Source organism: Xenopus tropicalis, chromosome 8 (assembly GCF_000004195.4).
Source record: "Xenopus tropicalis strain Nigerian chromosome 8, UCB_Xtro_10.0, whole genome shotgun sequence".
Taxonomy (NCBI): Eukaryota; Metazoa; Chordata; class Amphibia; order Anura; family Pipidae; genus Xenopus; species Xenopus tropicalis.
Window position 1 is genome coordinate 65,538,828 of NC_030684.2, and position 16,352 is coordinate 65,555,179.

Consider the following 16,352-nt stretch of genomic DNA (forward strand, 5'->3'; position numbering starts at 1 on the left):
CCTCCATGTTTACAAATCTCGAATTTATCTTTCTGTGGCCATAATGAAATAGATCACTATTACTGCGACTTTGCACCACTGGTGAAGTTATCCTGCTCTGACATTTCAAGTGTAGAGAAGACTGTATTTATCTCAGCTTGTTTTGTAATACTAGGGTGTTTTATAGTGATACTTGTATCCTATGCATTCATTATCCTTACAATAATGAAGTTTCCATTACATTCTGAAAGGCAAAAGGCATTTTCTACTTGTGGTACTCAATTAATTGTCATTTTCATTTTTTATGGGACAACAATCTTTTTGTTCTTAAGGTCCAATACTGGTGATTTCTTACATGTAAATAAAATACTCTCAGTCTTCCCATCGATCGTGGTCCCTTTCCTTAATCCCATTATCTATACCTTGAGGAACAAAGAAGTTAAGGTATCTCTGAAGAAAACATTTCGGAGCATAATAATAAGTCCTAAAGAATGATTGTTTGCTTTCTTTAGTTGGTCTTGTGCATCACATGAAGATTAAGGTGAGAAAAATGACAAACAAAAGTCATCGCCATAAGGTATCTTAAAGAATCTAAGGGTTACAGTAGAATAAGTTTTCATAGTTTTAATGCAGTCCTTGTATTTTTTAGGCCACAAGCAAAGATAAGGGGAGCACTCACCAGGATAGCTAGCTGTAGTGTGCTCCACCGTGCTACCACGCTCCCCCACACCCCCGACAGGGCAAAAATCCAATTAGAAAAATAGAACAAGGAGTGGAGCACTGGGCAGCACATTCAGTAAAAACATGTATTTATTATCATTCCATTAAAACCATGGAAAAACATGTATTTTTTAACCTTCCTTCTGATTTTTCAGTAAAAGAAAACAGCTTGGTAGCAATGATTGTTGTTATGTTCAGCTTGCTTTTATTGAGACTGACAATAATCACCATAGGTATGGCATTAAAAACATGTTTTCATTGTAAGGTGTTAACTGTGAGCATGTCTGCCATACTTTTTGCAACTGCAGTTGTTCAAAATGGGAACTGACTAGTGGTGAGCAACATTTTTTGCCAGGTTTCGCTTTGAAAAAACACCCATAAACTCCAGTGTATTGTAAAAAAAAAAAAAAGTTTTGCGGCTTGGAAAAAGGCGATGTGAAATTTATATAGACAATGACATTTATATGTCACTGCTACCTTTGCAAACAATATCACAGTCATAATTACAAAAGCTGACAAAGGTATTGATTTAATATTAACCTAGGAATCATTGTAAATTGTTTTTCATTGCTTTCAAAGCAATTGAAAGAATCAGAGTAACCAACAAGCTGGTTCATATCTGGGGCCGCTAATCAAATGTTCTAAATGTTGAAACTTTGATTTGGAACTACACAAGTTCATGAGTTCTTCTGGTAGATCAGGGTGGCCAATGACCCTATCACTGGGTGCATGATCAATTTAGAACTAGAATATCCTACAAGTGAGCTTCAGAAACTCTGCCTCTCACTGGCTCACATTACTGTGTGTAAGGGTATTTGCTACAGTGCTTATAAAGGATTAATAGTGAGCTAAGGGGGTATAATATGTAGGTAAGTGCCTCAAAATAATACAAGGCAGAACAGGAAAAGCCTTTATTGAAAACAACCGGAAATTGCTCTGAGAAGTCACCAAACCAACATATCCTCCTTAACCACAAAACCTTTCAAGGGAAGCCAAAACCTGCAATACTATAGTGGATATAAATGTGTATTAATTAATGTGAAAAATATAAAAACATGTATTGCAAATGAACACCAATTTACATAAATCCATATTTACAGGTTTAATAAAAAGTCAGTTTATGTCAGTTACCCTCCATGGAATGTTTTCATCATTCAGACACAGGTATTCTTGGCCTTGCACCTAACTGTGGTTAATCCTCCTCTTATCATGCCACAAGCTATACTCATAATTTAGCATTGGAGTCTTTCCTGTCTCCTCTGTTCTGCTTCTTTTCCTGTCCACAATAATAATAAAAATAATTATAATAACATCTATAATTTATAGGTGGCATGCTAAGCTGCGTCATAGTTGCCATATTTCATTTTGTTTTTCTCGATGACCTAAATGGCTCTTAGTGCCTTTGTATTAGAATTGAAATATTCCATTATACAATGTTTTCCAGTAATGTATGTGTTTGTACCATTTCATGCACTTCTCCAAGCAATAAGCATTTGCAGATTGTTCTCATTCCTTTATTCCTTTACAAACGAGCTACTCTCGCGACTCATGAGGCGCCCACGCATAACTGTTGATCCATGCTTTGCAACTTCATTCTGGAACTCTTTTGCAGTAAAAAAGTACAGGATTGGGTCTAAACAACAATTAATACTTGCAAGGCAGAGGGTGTAAGGATGTAAAGTCATAACAAATTTATAGACTCCACAATGTTCTATGACTTTAGATTGGATCATGATATAAAAGAAGAAGTTAATATGGTATGGTGCAAAGCAGATGAAAAATACAACAGCACATGTTGTAACCATTCTAAGGGCCTTGCGCTTTTCGATGATATTATGGCATTGCAGGCCTTCACTTTTAAGCTGTGTTTTCGTTTTCAGTGTACAGTATATAATGACTGCCATTGGTACAATGAATCCAGCCATCTCAGCAATAGCTAGCATGGCCATCATGCTTTCCTTATTTGTTTTTCTGAGTCCAAGATCAGCAAAGCAGGTGTCATTTTTGTTGCTTGATCCAGAATTTCTTAGCAGTGGAAAGGGCAGGCATGCACCACCAACAACTATCCATATAACCGCACTGATGGCAACATCATAACGGCGTTTCCAGTCTTTGGCTTTAAAAGGATTTATTGTAAAGACATAGCGCTGGACACTGATGGCCATTAGAAAGACTATGCTTGCATACATATTGAGATATTTCAGGTAGAAACACAGCAAGCACATGAACCTTCCGAATGGCCACGTGTGGTTTATATAGTAATGAATTCGTAGAGGCAATGACAAAACGTGTGCAAGATCGGCAATTGCCAAATTTATCATGAAAATGATTGCCTTGTTCTTCTTGTTTATATAGCTGCATAAAACCCATAATGCAATGCTGTTGGTTAGCAGACCGAGTACGAAGATAATGATGAAAGTTGTAGAATAAAGAGAATATTGAAATTCAGAAGAATGGCTGCAGTTTGTACTGTTGACAGTTGGCATTTTCTCTTCCTTTCTTAGTTGGTCTCAAGGAGAAATTGTTGGTTTCTGTATGGAATGCAATGATAACAGTTAGCAGAGTGCATAGTGTGTGTGTCAGGTTAAAATATGTAAGACAGAATGGTTTCCGGGATTGGTTAACAATTGTAAACCAAGAGAGTGACAGAAAAAAAGTTCACTTGTGGTTCACTCTTGAAGTTTAAACTGTTAAAGGAACAGTAACACCAAAAAATGAAAGTGTATAAAAGCAATAACAATATAATGTACTGTTGCCCTGCATTGCTACAACTGGTGTGTTTGCCTCAGAAAGACTACTATAGTTTATATAAATAAGCTGCTGTGTAGCCACGGGGGCAGCCATTCAAAGGAGAAAAGGCACAGGTTACTTAGTAAATAACAGATAAACCCCCATTATATGGGGCTTATCTACTAGTTATCTGCTGTGTAACCTGTGCCTTTTCTCCTTTATTCCAACTTGAATGGCTGCCCCCATGGCTACACAGCAGCTTATTTATATTGTAGCTTTTCTGTAGCAAAAACACCAGTTTTTTTTCAGAGCAACAGCACATTATATTTTAATTACTTTAAAACACTTTAATTTTTTGATGTTACTGTTCCTTTAAGAGCTCTAGCCATTTTTTTAACCACAGCTCTAATCACATTTTCAAGTGTTTCCTCCTAATTAACTAAAAATGAGAATGAATTATTAATTTAAATTAGCATTAAAGGCAGATTATAACCTTTTTATAGGTAAGGTTATTTTTTTCAACTTTATTTCACAGTACAATTGCGCACCGACGTGTATGGCAATCAGTTATATGACAACTGAACTTGAAAATAGATTTGTCCATTAAGTTAACATTTTTGCCCAACCAAATCTTACCAAATATCTAGCTTAGCTTAGTGAAAGTAAAAATGAAAAAGAACAAAAAAACCCTCATTTGCTGAATTTGTCTCCAATTTGCCTCAATGGTAAAATGTCATTATAACTCCAAATAATCAATGGAACTTGAACCCAACACTGAAGTGGGTAGTGCTAGAATTATCCTGTAGCCAATTGGAGCAATTGGCTGTTTACATAACAAATGACAGCCAAAACCTAAAGCTATGGCACACAATTTCTATGTCAGCAGGCTGACAGCATAACACTCTAAACTTGCCACTCAGTCCACAGACTTGCATGCTGTTTGTTTCCTGCTGGTGCTGGTAACACTTACTGCTGTGTTTTCAACCACTAATCCCCTGATGGTTGCAAAAATGATGTGCACTAATTTAAAAAAAAAAAAAATCTTTATTTTACTAATATACAGTATATATGTATTTATATTTATTTTCTGTGCATGCTAATGTCATAATTTGTATGTGTACTACAAGAACACAGTTCAGCAGCAACATTCTTCCATACACAAACTGTAACTGGCTTGTGTAGCTTTAATGTGTCAAAAACCAAAAAAACGTAATTGAAGGTAATGACTTTGTTAACATTATTTAAAGAACCATGCTGCAGAAAAAAGAAAGTGAATAAGTCAGCTTTTGTAGAGCTAGATGGGTGCTCAGAAAGAAGAACTATTAATGACATGGGGTGAGGAAACTAAACTTACACTGCTTGTTACTATATTTACAGTATAAATGCTTTGTCGCCATGAAACCAAAGTTTTCTGTTTACGGTGCATCACTTATTTCTTACGGAAATGCACAAAGTATCCACGTCACTTGTATTTCATTTTATAATATACTAACGTCAGTTTAACTGGCATCTGTGTTAGAAGCCACAAATGTGGTTAACAATATACAACGGATTAGCTCTGAAACTGGTGCACTGTTACATAGAGGCCCTTAAGCAGATGAGTGTGTGCTTTCTTTTTAGCAGCCTTATTTTTAATGCCACTGAGAAATGTTTTTCTGAAGAGAGAAAGTCAAAATGTAATATATAGTAATACATGCGGTAGGCAGTATCACACAGGAAAGGTTTATTTGGTGCACAAAATCATTTCCACTGAGGAAGCCTCAAATGATGTGAAACATGTTAGGAGAGAGGAGCTCAGGGACCACCTCTGTCCTTTTGGGACTAAATTTTGGACAATCTTATGATTGTTTTGTACACCAAATAAATTGATTGGTCTTGATCCTGTTTCCCCCCCTCCCCATCCTTATCCCCCATGCTTACCTCACTTGCTCTGGAGCAGGTCACTGGGTTGACCAACTCTCTAGCGCTGACAGTGAAATTGCAAAAGCAGAATTTCCATTTAATTTTGCAAGATCAGACCTATATCCCACAAGTATGTCTGTGACAGCCAAACAGCAAAATACGTGTTCCTCTTTATTCTGCCCTTTCAAAAAAAAAAAAAAAAAAAAAAAAAAAAAACACATTATAACCAGACTGATGTCATATACCCACTTCCTTTATGGTACCCTCCAAAAACAAAATACAGTCATTTTTGTACAAATGCAAATGAATGTTTCATAAAGTGACCATTATTTCTCGTATGTAGAAAGAGCAGAAGCACCATAACAATAGGACCAATAAACAATATGTGAAATTGCATTTAACTACTTCTCAGAAATTCACTATATTTTTCCTGCTGCTAATTAATTAAAACAAGGAGTATCAGTGGTGCTTAATGGCTTTCTGGGTATGCTTTTAAACAAGTGGCCAGGAAATGCTCCCTGCTGATTGGTTGCTATTGATGATTAGACCTGTAGCAAATTTTGCCCCTTTTATTACATATGGCTCATGCCACACGGAGCATATGGCACATATTTTTGGCAAGCCGAAAAATGCTTTTAGAGAATACACACCATATGCTTAAAGATCCCCCTACCTGTGCCCGCACCTGAATGAATTGGAAATGCTCAGGTGCAGGCACATGTAGCCGATATCCACATAAAAACGTGAGACTTTGCATTTTCTCACATTTTATCTGGATATTGGCTACATGTGCCTGCACCCGAGCGTATTCAATTCATTCGGGTGCAGGCACAGGTAGGGGGAGTTTCAAACGTATGGTGCATATTCTCAGCAAGCGTTTTTCGGCTTGCCGAAAATATGCACGATACAGTATCAGTAAGCTTACACAGTACTCTGCTGAAATCACTTGCATCTGTTTTTTCTTTTATTCGCAGCTTTTTTTCAAAAACTGATTACAACCACAGGGCCATGTCACACCTGGGGGGGAAATGCAAATCTGATTCTGCTCCGACATCACTGTGCACTAGCAAGCACAGGATCTGCATGGAAATGTGAGAGCAATTACACACTGAAATCCATCCTGGCTGTTCCCATGCCATCCCCGTCATAGACTCACCAGTGGTGTGACATGGCCCATACGCTCAGCAAATGGTGCCATATTACAGTATTGTCCAGGTCTAAAATTCAAATTCACTCTAACTGCACAAAGCAAATTCTACTTGCCACCAATCATTGCAGTTTCCTTTCTCCAATGGATATATACTGTAAATACCTGGATAGAAGTGAATGTGGTATGCCAGTGTGGCTTGTGGCACAGGGTTAGCTATACCTTTCTTACCTTACCTACCATAACCCTATTCAAGTTATTGTTATATACCAGACTGGGATCTGATGCATAAAAAACTTAAATGTTTTATACATTAATGCGTCTAATGCATACCGTGAACTTAATAGATATAAATAGCAGTTTGATCGATAGCAAACTTACCTTCGTTATCATAACAAGTCACCAATTTCTGCTGCATTTCATACACGCACATCTTCACAATGATACAGATTCAAGGCTGCAGAAGGTTGCATTTCAAGGAAGTGATGACGTAAAAGAACCACACCAAGTATCACTACTGTAGCATAAATTATTATGATGTGTATAACCACTGAGGTTTGGCAGTGGGTGAGGGTTTGTGTGTGTGCTTTTACATATGTTACATGTGACAGATAACATGATAACATGGCTGCATACTTGAACAAAAGGAAAAGATGCAACAATGCAACTAGCTATGTGTGTTTATAATACAAAAAAACATAGTGATGTCAGAAAGAACATTTATAAGTATATATGTCACTGTTGCTTCTCTCTCACTACACAAAAAACATCATTGTTGAAGAAACAGAAACCTACACTAACCTTACTTGCATGAGTACCTGCATATGTAACATACAACATGCAATGATACACACTATATTTACAAACATAAGTTAATAACCACTGCATAAAAACTATAGTAAATCCAAATTTATTTGCAAATACATTCAGTCCTTGGTCCTTATATGAGATTATGGGAAGGTGTGGGAAGCTGAGGGGAAAGGAGAATTTAGAACAAGGCAGCACACTGAAAAGACATAGTGCAATAGTGTTCATAGTACATGCAGAACAGACTGCCTGATGAAGCTGAGCTGTTAGTTAAAGTGTAGCAGTAATACTGCAGACCTGTTGATATTTAAGAATAAGTGTAAAATTATGCAAAGTCCATTGGAATGCTGGTACATTTATTTGCTCTTCGCAGTGGACCATGGCCATCTTGGCTATAAATATATGTGATTACCACATATATACCACCATCTGAAGTGTGGACAATGGGAGGAGGCTGGAGAAGTGATTGCAAATTGTTGGTGTAGAAATGGGTGAGATCTACCTTGAATGGAATTATATTTGCAGGAGAGACTAGTTCATAAGACTGCGGCATAGGGGGCACCTCAAACAGTCACTTTTCACCTGCACATTTCATTTTAGCTTATATTAGGCTGATGCCACACGCGGCGTAGGGCTGATTTTTTCAGCAAGCGGAAAAACGCTTGCCGAAAAATCAGCCCTACGCCTGCTACTTGTGCCTGCACCCGAATGAATGGGATACGCTCGGGTGCAGGCACATGTAGCCGATATACGCATGAAAGTGCGAGAGAATGCAAAGTCTCGTGTTTTCTTGCGTATATCGGCTACATGTGCCTGCACCCGAGCGTATCCCATTCATTCGGGTGCAGGCACAAGTAAGAGGCGTAGGGCTGAATTTTCAGCAAGCGTTTATCCGCTTGCCGAAAATTTCAGCCCTACGCCTCGTGTGGCATCAGCCTTACATTTTATTTTCACAATAGTTCCCATTTAACTGTCTTTAGTGATGTCATACATGTAACTGGCAAACTTCAAGGCATGTTCTCCAAGGAATAGTATAGAAGTTAGCCCCAAGTAACTGGATTCTTTATCTGGGGCTTATTTACAAGTACATTTACCCAGAGCAAACAAGCACACTTTTGTTTTCATTTTATAACTAGAAGTGGACTGTTATTCTTAGCAGCTGCATTTGTGCAATATAGCACCTATGTGAATGAGAATATATCCAAGTGTATCCTAGACTCAACACAAAAGTTCCAAAAACTTACAAACCCTACAAAATGTCGCCGTATGCATTTCGTACCCTACCGGTAGTTAGTCATAGGCATAGGCACAACTGCCTATGACTAACAACCAGTAGGGAATGAAATGCATAAGGCACCATTTTGTGGGGTTTGTATGTTTTTAATATGACTCTTTGAATAAAAAATGTGATTTTTCTTTTGAACATTTGTGTTGAGTCTGGGAAATACTTGCTTGATTTGCCCTTTAAATCTGGGGGCTATGTCCCAATTACTCTTCACCCTTTTTGACTGGCCATTGAGGATCCTTAGGTATGTTTAGGTATACATCTATGTAAATATGCACTTAGTTCAGGAATACTTCCTAAACATATATATAAGTATATAATTCAACAGAAGCCACTAATAAGTTGCAAAATATATAACTGTGCCTAGTGTGTGGGGAAATCTCCTTTACATAACTCTAATGAACTGTGAGAAAATGCATATCAGCTGTTATAGTTGTGACATCGGCCCTGTGCAGTAAGTCTAAACTTTTGTCATATTGGTTCCTTTCACCTTCCTTTTCATTGTCATCCAAATATCAGAAGAAGCTGAAAAGTATACCTAAACTGCAATTATTTTTAGAATTTGATTTGCTACTTTAATATTTTTTTTGTTCTATGTACTTCTAGGAGTTAACCATTCCACTGGTTGAAAATCTAGGTTATAAAGCATAACATACTCCCTGAACAGAAACTTAATTTGTTTTTGTCTTGATATACTTACGAAATAGTAACTCCTCCTTAATCTATGTGCAATTCAGATTTTGTGTTGTTTTTTTCACTATTTCTAGCTCTTTGGTCACCTGATGATTGGGGCATCTTGCCTCCAGCCTGCCGAGGGTTGCTATGGTTTTTAGAGTCCCATGTTACCTGTATTATTTACTACTTGTGATCCCATTCTGACTCAATTATCCCACCATTCCCAGTAAGATGGGAAAATTGAGCTTTTGGGTGCTTTGGAAGGGTGGAAGGTGTGTGTCTCTGTGTGTGAGTACTGCTAATGCATGCATGAAGACCAATTTGGTGTCCTGTAAGACTGCTTTGTTTCCATGTACCTCCACTTCCTGGCTTTTCCACTTCCTTGATGACAAGCTAAGGGTTGGGTGGTTTTCTGCTTTCCCAGTGTGAAAGATCTGTAGGGGGTGGACATGTGTTAGGAGTAGAATGGACATTGTGCTGCATTGTGGCTGTCTCTGCTTATTCTATCATTTTTCTCTTGTATCCTTTTCTTGTATCCTGTTTATGCTATCTTATTGATCTGATTTTTTTTCTATCATGACTTGGGCTTAATTTGTACAATCCTTTGCCTAATTTGTACAATGACATTTTCATCTTGTTTTCCATAACTATTTTTAAGCCTTTGGTTTTGCCTGTACCTAGGCTTCAAGGTAGAGCAATGTTGTGCTCCATTTTGCCAGCTTACAGTAAAGTATTACCACAGGAGCATCTCTAGTGTGCACTACCCAGTCCAATAGGTTTATGAGTGGACTCTAATTGAACCAGAAGAGCTCAGTATGTTAGTATATTGCATTCTCGGTTGTCATTTTGCCCAAGGGCATGCAGCCTGGCAGGGAGGTGCCAATCAATGAAAATACAGGAAGGTGCATTGGTCAATGCCTTTTGTGGATGCTTGCAGCACTTTTGGCCAGTAGCACTTCAATTCTGTCCTACAATACCTTGGCCAGCTTCCGTTTTCCTCCAAAGATGGCTCAGCTGAACGTAATAAACTGATAATAAATTTATCAGGATGTGGAAGCAATTCCAGGCTAATTTAAAGCAATGGCAAACTGGGAGCTTTTCAGCTGGCACAAAACAGGCATACAGAAAATGTCTGGGATCTCCTCCTGTGGAATGATAAACACATTGAAGTGCAGGTATAAGTGCTTTGCCACTTAAAAAGGCAGAAAGGCTGGAAAGCACTCACACCTGCACTTCTGCTCAATTGGGCAGATGCGGTAGGGGTTATAGGCACCTTTTCAGCCCCTGAACATTGGCAAGTTGAAAATTATAATGTGTGACATTTGTCATAAGTTTAGTACTCTAAGTACGCATATAAATGTCATTCATCTTCTAGAAGCTTGAGTCCTAAATTTATAATGTTCATTTTATCTGCACTGAGCCTGATTTGAAGTAAAAAAAATGCAGTCTTGTACAGTGTTACAGCATTATATATAGCGTTCAGGGTACACTGTAATTATGCACTTATACACGTCCTTCTTCAGTTTTGCAAATGCCGAGACTGGGCTTAAAGGCCCACTGTGGTGTTCTTGTGCATATGTTCCATGAAAGATAACTGAGTTCAATTACTAGCAATGGGCAAATCTACCAATGGCCCTTTGACAAACTGTTTACTTGGAATTTATTAGTGGTAAATAAGTGTAAAAGTGGTAAAACAGTAACAAAGGGATATTGCAACTGCCCTAATATTGTACTGTATTAAGCCTGTCATTTGAATTAGAACTTAAATATATTAGGTTTTTTTTTAGTGCATTGGAAATTTCTCTCATAACGCTGGATCTTCATTATTCCAAGATGTGCATACTTATTGCTGCCACCAGATGGTGCTGGATCATTTCTATAAAAAAAGCATGCTCTTTGTTGCACAAACTTTCATTTTGTTTTATAGTATGACTGAAAAACCATAATTTCATCGAAGAATACAATAAATGCACATATCTGTGTTACAAAGGTTCCATTGTTTAAGTTTTTTTTAACATTTGTGTATATTTGTTTTTCATTTTAATGCAAACAACGCAAAATAAATACATTTACAAATATGGTAAATGTATATTGTAGCTATACATGTCAGACAAGGTGCATTCTTATTGACTCACCATGATTATGTATGAATACAAACACTTGTAATCACGTTCATTGACACTGTGGCTTTGAAGAACAAAGGCTGGTTAGATTTTACAGGACTTTTGGATCCCACTTAAAAAAAATACATAAATGGCTAAAGGGGGAGGATTATTGGGCCTGTCTTCCATCCTTGTGGCCACAATATCTGTCTGTTTCATTTGCCTGAATGATATGATTTGGTCAAATGTCTGGATCTAAGTGAAAGCGAGATGATGCTGTGTTTGCTTTATGCACTTGTCTGTGCCCCATGGTCAGACTAGCCAACCAGGATACTATGAAAAATCCTGGTGGGCCCTAACCCTGTTGGCCACAAGCAGCTGCTTCCAGCCACCACCACTTCCCGCTACACTGCGCTACTTACTTCACTGTTAAAAATTAAAGATGGCCATGTGGTCCATAGTGGAATACATGGCCACCTTTCATTCTTAACAGTGAAGTAAGTAGCGCAGTGGAGGGGGAACTGTGGTGGCTGCGGGCAAAGCAGCAGGGGACAGCAACAGTAGCTGGATTATGGGCCTTTGAGTTGGGTAACTGGTAGGCACTGGGTACCCCACTCAAACTCTGCTGTGTCCCATTTATGTGTTGCAAATGGGCATTGTCAGTATATAATATTGAATTTGGAAAGATCTGTTTAAACTGACAGCCAATGTAGGCCTACTATGCTGTGAAAGCAGTGCTTCTTTAATTATCACTGAACATAATGGTGCACAGAAATGATTCTCATGCAAACACAAGGATGGCTGCTTTTCATAAGAAAAGTGTGCAATTTCCATTAATGTGCCTCTTGTATTTTGAACAAAGAACATTTTGGGACTGTTTAACTGAGCCGCTGCCTGTGATAAATGGATTAGTCTGTTCTGAAGTGTGACATTCCGTTTCCATTTTCTTTGTAATTGTCCTTCCAAGCTCAATTTGATTAGCTGCAAGTTTCCGGAGCTATGTAATAGCAATATAGTGGGAACACAATGCCCAATCGCTAGGTAACAATACATTTTTCTATTTAAGGAACACTATCCTCTCTAATTTTTTTGTCGAATTTTTCTTAGTACAGGGCTATGTACTTATGCTAGCAAAAAAATTCACAGCTGCACTCACCTTAGGCAAAGTCTCCTAGACGTATGGCAGCACCCCAACAATGTATAGAACAAAGCAGAAATAGAGACTGCACTCAAGCAAAATTTCAGCTGGGGAGCTTACCCCATTTATAATGCCAATGCGGTACATTGGCATAATAAATGGGGTAAGCGCCCCAGCTCAAATTTTGCTTGAGTGCAATCTCTATTTCTGCTTTGTTATATACTTATGCTGACACATAAACAAAACAGAAAAACCAAGTAATGGTAATGAAGAAGTCCAAATGAATAACCAAGTTCAGCTGGTCATGCACCACCCTCAACTGATGTAAAACAATGCCCCCTTGGCTAGTAGCCCACGCTCCCTTCAGGCCTCTGGTAAATGGATTATAACAGGCAAGGTGATGACTGTATATTCACCTGTGATTATTTATAGTAGACAAATACACAATTTATACAAGGCCCAAGCTTGGCAGAGACAGTGGCTGCAGGCTGCATTTTGGGTTCCAACAAGGATGTTCTCCCCCTAGGTCCTCCTTCCTATACTCTGGCACTCCTGGTACATCCCACCCTCTAGCCAACAAGATCTCTCTCCCATCAGTGACCAGGCCAGGTGACATCACCAGTGTGCAGAGCTATGGAGCAGACATTGGGAGGCCTGGGAAGGCTGCTGAAGGGCCTCAGAATATGGAGGGTAAGAATAATCTTTGCCTTTGTTGTTATTATTTGAGTTTGCAGCGGTTCTCTTTGCTAAAAAATAAAAAATCTCAGATTTATTACTCATGCAGATGGGAATACCCAGTAAGAAATCTACCTGCAGATTTCCTATATATTTGTCTGTAAAGGGTTCAAATATCTGCCTATTAGTATTAGGCACACATAATCATAAATCTATAAGAATTGCAGCTCCCCCTTGTGGTATGCGACATTTCCATTACATAACAACACTAAAAACTGCTTAAATGAATAAAATAAATACTAAAAATTAAAAACAGGATCAGCCCATAATAGATTATCTTTAAATTTCCTTTACATTCTTTGGACATAGATTTCTCACTCTCTCATTATATACAGTTGCCCACTTTCTTCCTCATCTGCTATAAATTATAAATAGTTGTCAGTTGACAATTTCGTGTGCTGACAAATATCTACAATCATGCCTTCAATGATTTCATTGTGTCTTGCTGAACAGATGTAATAGAGATAACTCAGAAGATGAAACCTCTGCAGGCCACTGGATTTATTAGCAGTCACATGACTCCTCCTGAGAGTCATAACTACAAAGAGCCTCAAAGAAGCCATTGTCTGCCTTCACAGACAATATATTATTTTCACATAAAACACTGTGATAATTTTAAGTCAAATAATCAGCTGTTTATTTGTTCGGAAGCTTTTTTTTTACCCAGGCTGGACGTCTGGGTGGAAGTGTATGCAAAACTTACAACCATCCAAAATATAGCTCAAAACGAAAATAGTACCAGAGTACAAGAAAAATGTATATGGCCATGTCAGGGTGAAGATAATTCCAGCAAACTAAGATCATAAACACGTTGGAATGGTCATAGCAAAACTGAAGTGAACCAAACCATCTTCAAACTCAGTATCATATCAAAATTAAAAAAATTCAAAATTATTTTGTAATTATAATTTCAGTCCCAAGCCTGCAAAGCCCAATATGCATTTCACCCATGGCCCAGGCTTCCTCAGGGGCCCCAAAACAGAAGAACATATTATTTATCCCCAAATGAATTGAGCACAAAAGCATGGGTGGAAGTGACATATTACATGAACGGTAGTAACAAATCACCATCAATCAAATTACATGGTGACAGGTGAATCTAAGGTGTGAGTCTTGACTTGATGTTTCCCTGGTAACCAGTGACTCTCAAGAGACCATCACAAAATAGTGTTGTTAGCGATATATACAGATGGGTCTTCTTGCTGCAGTTTTCATTAGCCAGACAGACCCCTGATGTATCTAAAGTTTGGAATTACATGCCATTAGCAACATAAATAACATCCAAAAATCCTGATAAAAACAAAAGTAAACCAACCCCAAAGAGTACATGTAAATGTAAGTGCCTAAGAGGAGACAAAATTACCATTAATTAACCACCTGTTACATTCAAGCCCCCAGATTAACCTTATGAGGTCCACACCTCACATTTTCAAGGCCTATTATCACCCTCGTGAGGTTCTTATTACTACCATGGGTTGTAAAAAAAAAAAAAAAAGTGTAGCCAAAGGAAAGAGATAATTTTATAATCTTCCTCAGAAAGGTTTTAATGGTAATTGCAAATATCCCCTGCATGCTCAAAAATATCCGTCTGCACTTCTATAGAAGTCCGGTATATACTAAATTTCACAAGCATATGATAGCATAGTTATTATACTAGGACAATATAACGTCTCAAAACCCATCTCTCTGCCATATCCCAAGACAGATCTTACAATTCCACTGGAAAGTTTCCCTGAAACTTAACCCCCTTGACCAAAGGTACCTTTTGTCACTAAATGGCTATGCACTAACATGTCTGAGAAGTGTTTGCCCATTTTTCCACTTATGGATAAAGGGCTACAAAGGAATCATTAGGTAACACTGGGCAGCAATCACTAACCCCTATATGTAATAAAAGGCACAAAGTTCACCCAGTACCAGTAACCTATATCAACCAATAAGATGTTTGCTTTTAAACAGTTGACCAGTAAATATTGCCTGCTAATTGGTTGCTATGGGTTACTGCTCCTGGGCAAACTTAATGTCTTTTATTTCATAACCACACAAGAGTCTTTTGAACCGTGGCCATTGTTCAGAGTAGGTAAGAATTAATCATATCGGGGCATTCTCTCCCTTGTTGTTACAGAGATAATTTGGATGTAAAAAATAATTCTTTGAATAATCAGCTCCCCATCTATTTTTTTTATCCCTGAGTTACTGTTTCCCTTTGTCAATTCATCCAGCCAGTCAAAGAAAAATCTGTTCACTGTAATATGTTAATGTTCAGTTAATAAGTAAATGTTTATTTTCCACACCTCATAAGATAAAGAGAAGAAGAATGACCTGTTTCAGGAAGATTCATTGAAACTGTCAGGACTCCTTAGGTCTTCTTCTACTCTTCTGTACCCCCAGTAGGTCTGCTTCTTCTACTCTAAATCTGACCACACATGCCCAGATTTGGTCCGACTCATGCAGTCTGGGAAATTTCAACCATACTCCCATAATGTCTGGACATGTAGTTTATGTCAGGATGGGGGTCTGTTTTGGACCAATTTTATGGTACTTACATGGACATTTGTATGGTAACCACTTATCTAACCCATGGGCTGTTCAGGCAGATAATAAAGAGTATCTGCCAGTGTGAGGGAGTCAAACAAAAATCTGTTTTCTGTAATAAGCTAATGTTCAGTTAATAAGTAAATCTTTATTTTTCACACCCTATAAGATAAAGAGTAGGAGAATGACCTGTTTCAGGAAGATTCACTGAAACTGTCAGGACTCCTTGGGTCTTCTTCTACTCTAACTCTGATTACACATGCTCAGATTTGGTCAGACTCATGCAGTCTGGGAAATTTCAACCATACTCCCATAATGGACTATTTTATGAACTTACATGGACACTTGTATGGTAACCACTTATCTAACCCATGGGCTGCTCAGACAGATAATAGAAAGTATCAGTCAAACAAAAATCTGTTTGCTGTAATAAGTTAATGTTTAGCTTTTAAAGGGACTGAGGCTTAAGGCAACACCTAGGAACTAGTTTTAGACACAAGTATACTGGAGCTAAAATGTGCAGGCTACCGCCGATGCCATTACCATTTGTTTCTGCCTGTGCTGTCTGCTGTCAAGGATCACTTGCTCTCAGCTAGG

General features: G+C 38.1%; 1 protein-coding gene across 2 annotated transcripts; it reads right to left on the bottom strand.

Moving 5' to 3' along the window:
- Positions 1-303: 303 nt before the first annotated feature.
- On the bottom strand, positions 304-7,019 carry p2ry10 (P2Y receptor family member 10). Of its 2 annotated transcripts, none has more exons than XM_002937050.5 (3): positions 6,860-7,019; positions 5,350-5,507; positions 304-3,230 (listed from the first exon to the last, which is right to left on the bottom strand). In XM_002937050.5, the coding sequence occupies exon 3, from the start codon at positions 3,183-3,185 to the stop codon at positions 2,214-2,216; it is 972 nt and encodes a 323-aa protein (XP_002937096.1). In that variant the 5' UTR covers positions 3,186-3,230; positions 5,350-5,507; positions 6,860-7,019; the 3' UTR covers positions 304-2,213. The 2 variants fall into 2 exon arrangements, with proteins under 2 accessions (XP_002937096.1, XP_012824727.1); XM_012969273.3 differs by having other exon boundaries at positions 5,350-5,512.
- Between the last annotated feature and the right edge of the window lie 9,333 nt (positions 7,020-16,352).

What these genes read in the sequence shown, in the direction of transcription:
- p2ry10 (XM_002937050.5), bottom strand. Translation starts at nt 3,185, where the DNA reads ATGCCAACTGTCAACAGTACAAACTGCAGCCATTCTTCTGAATTTCAA.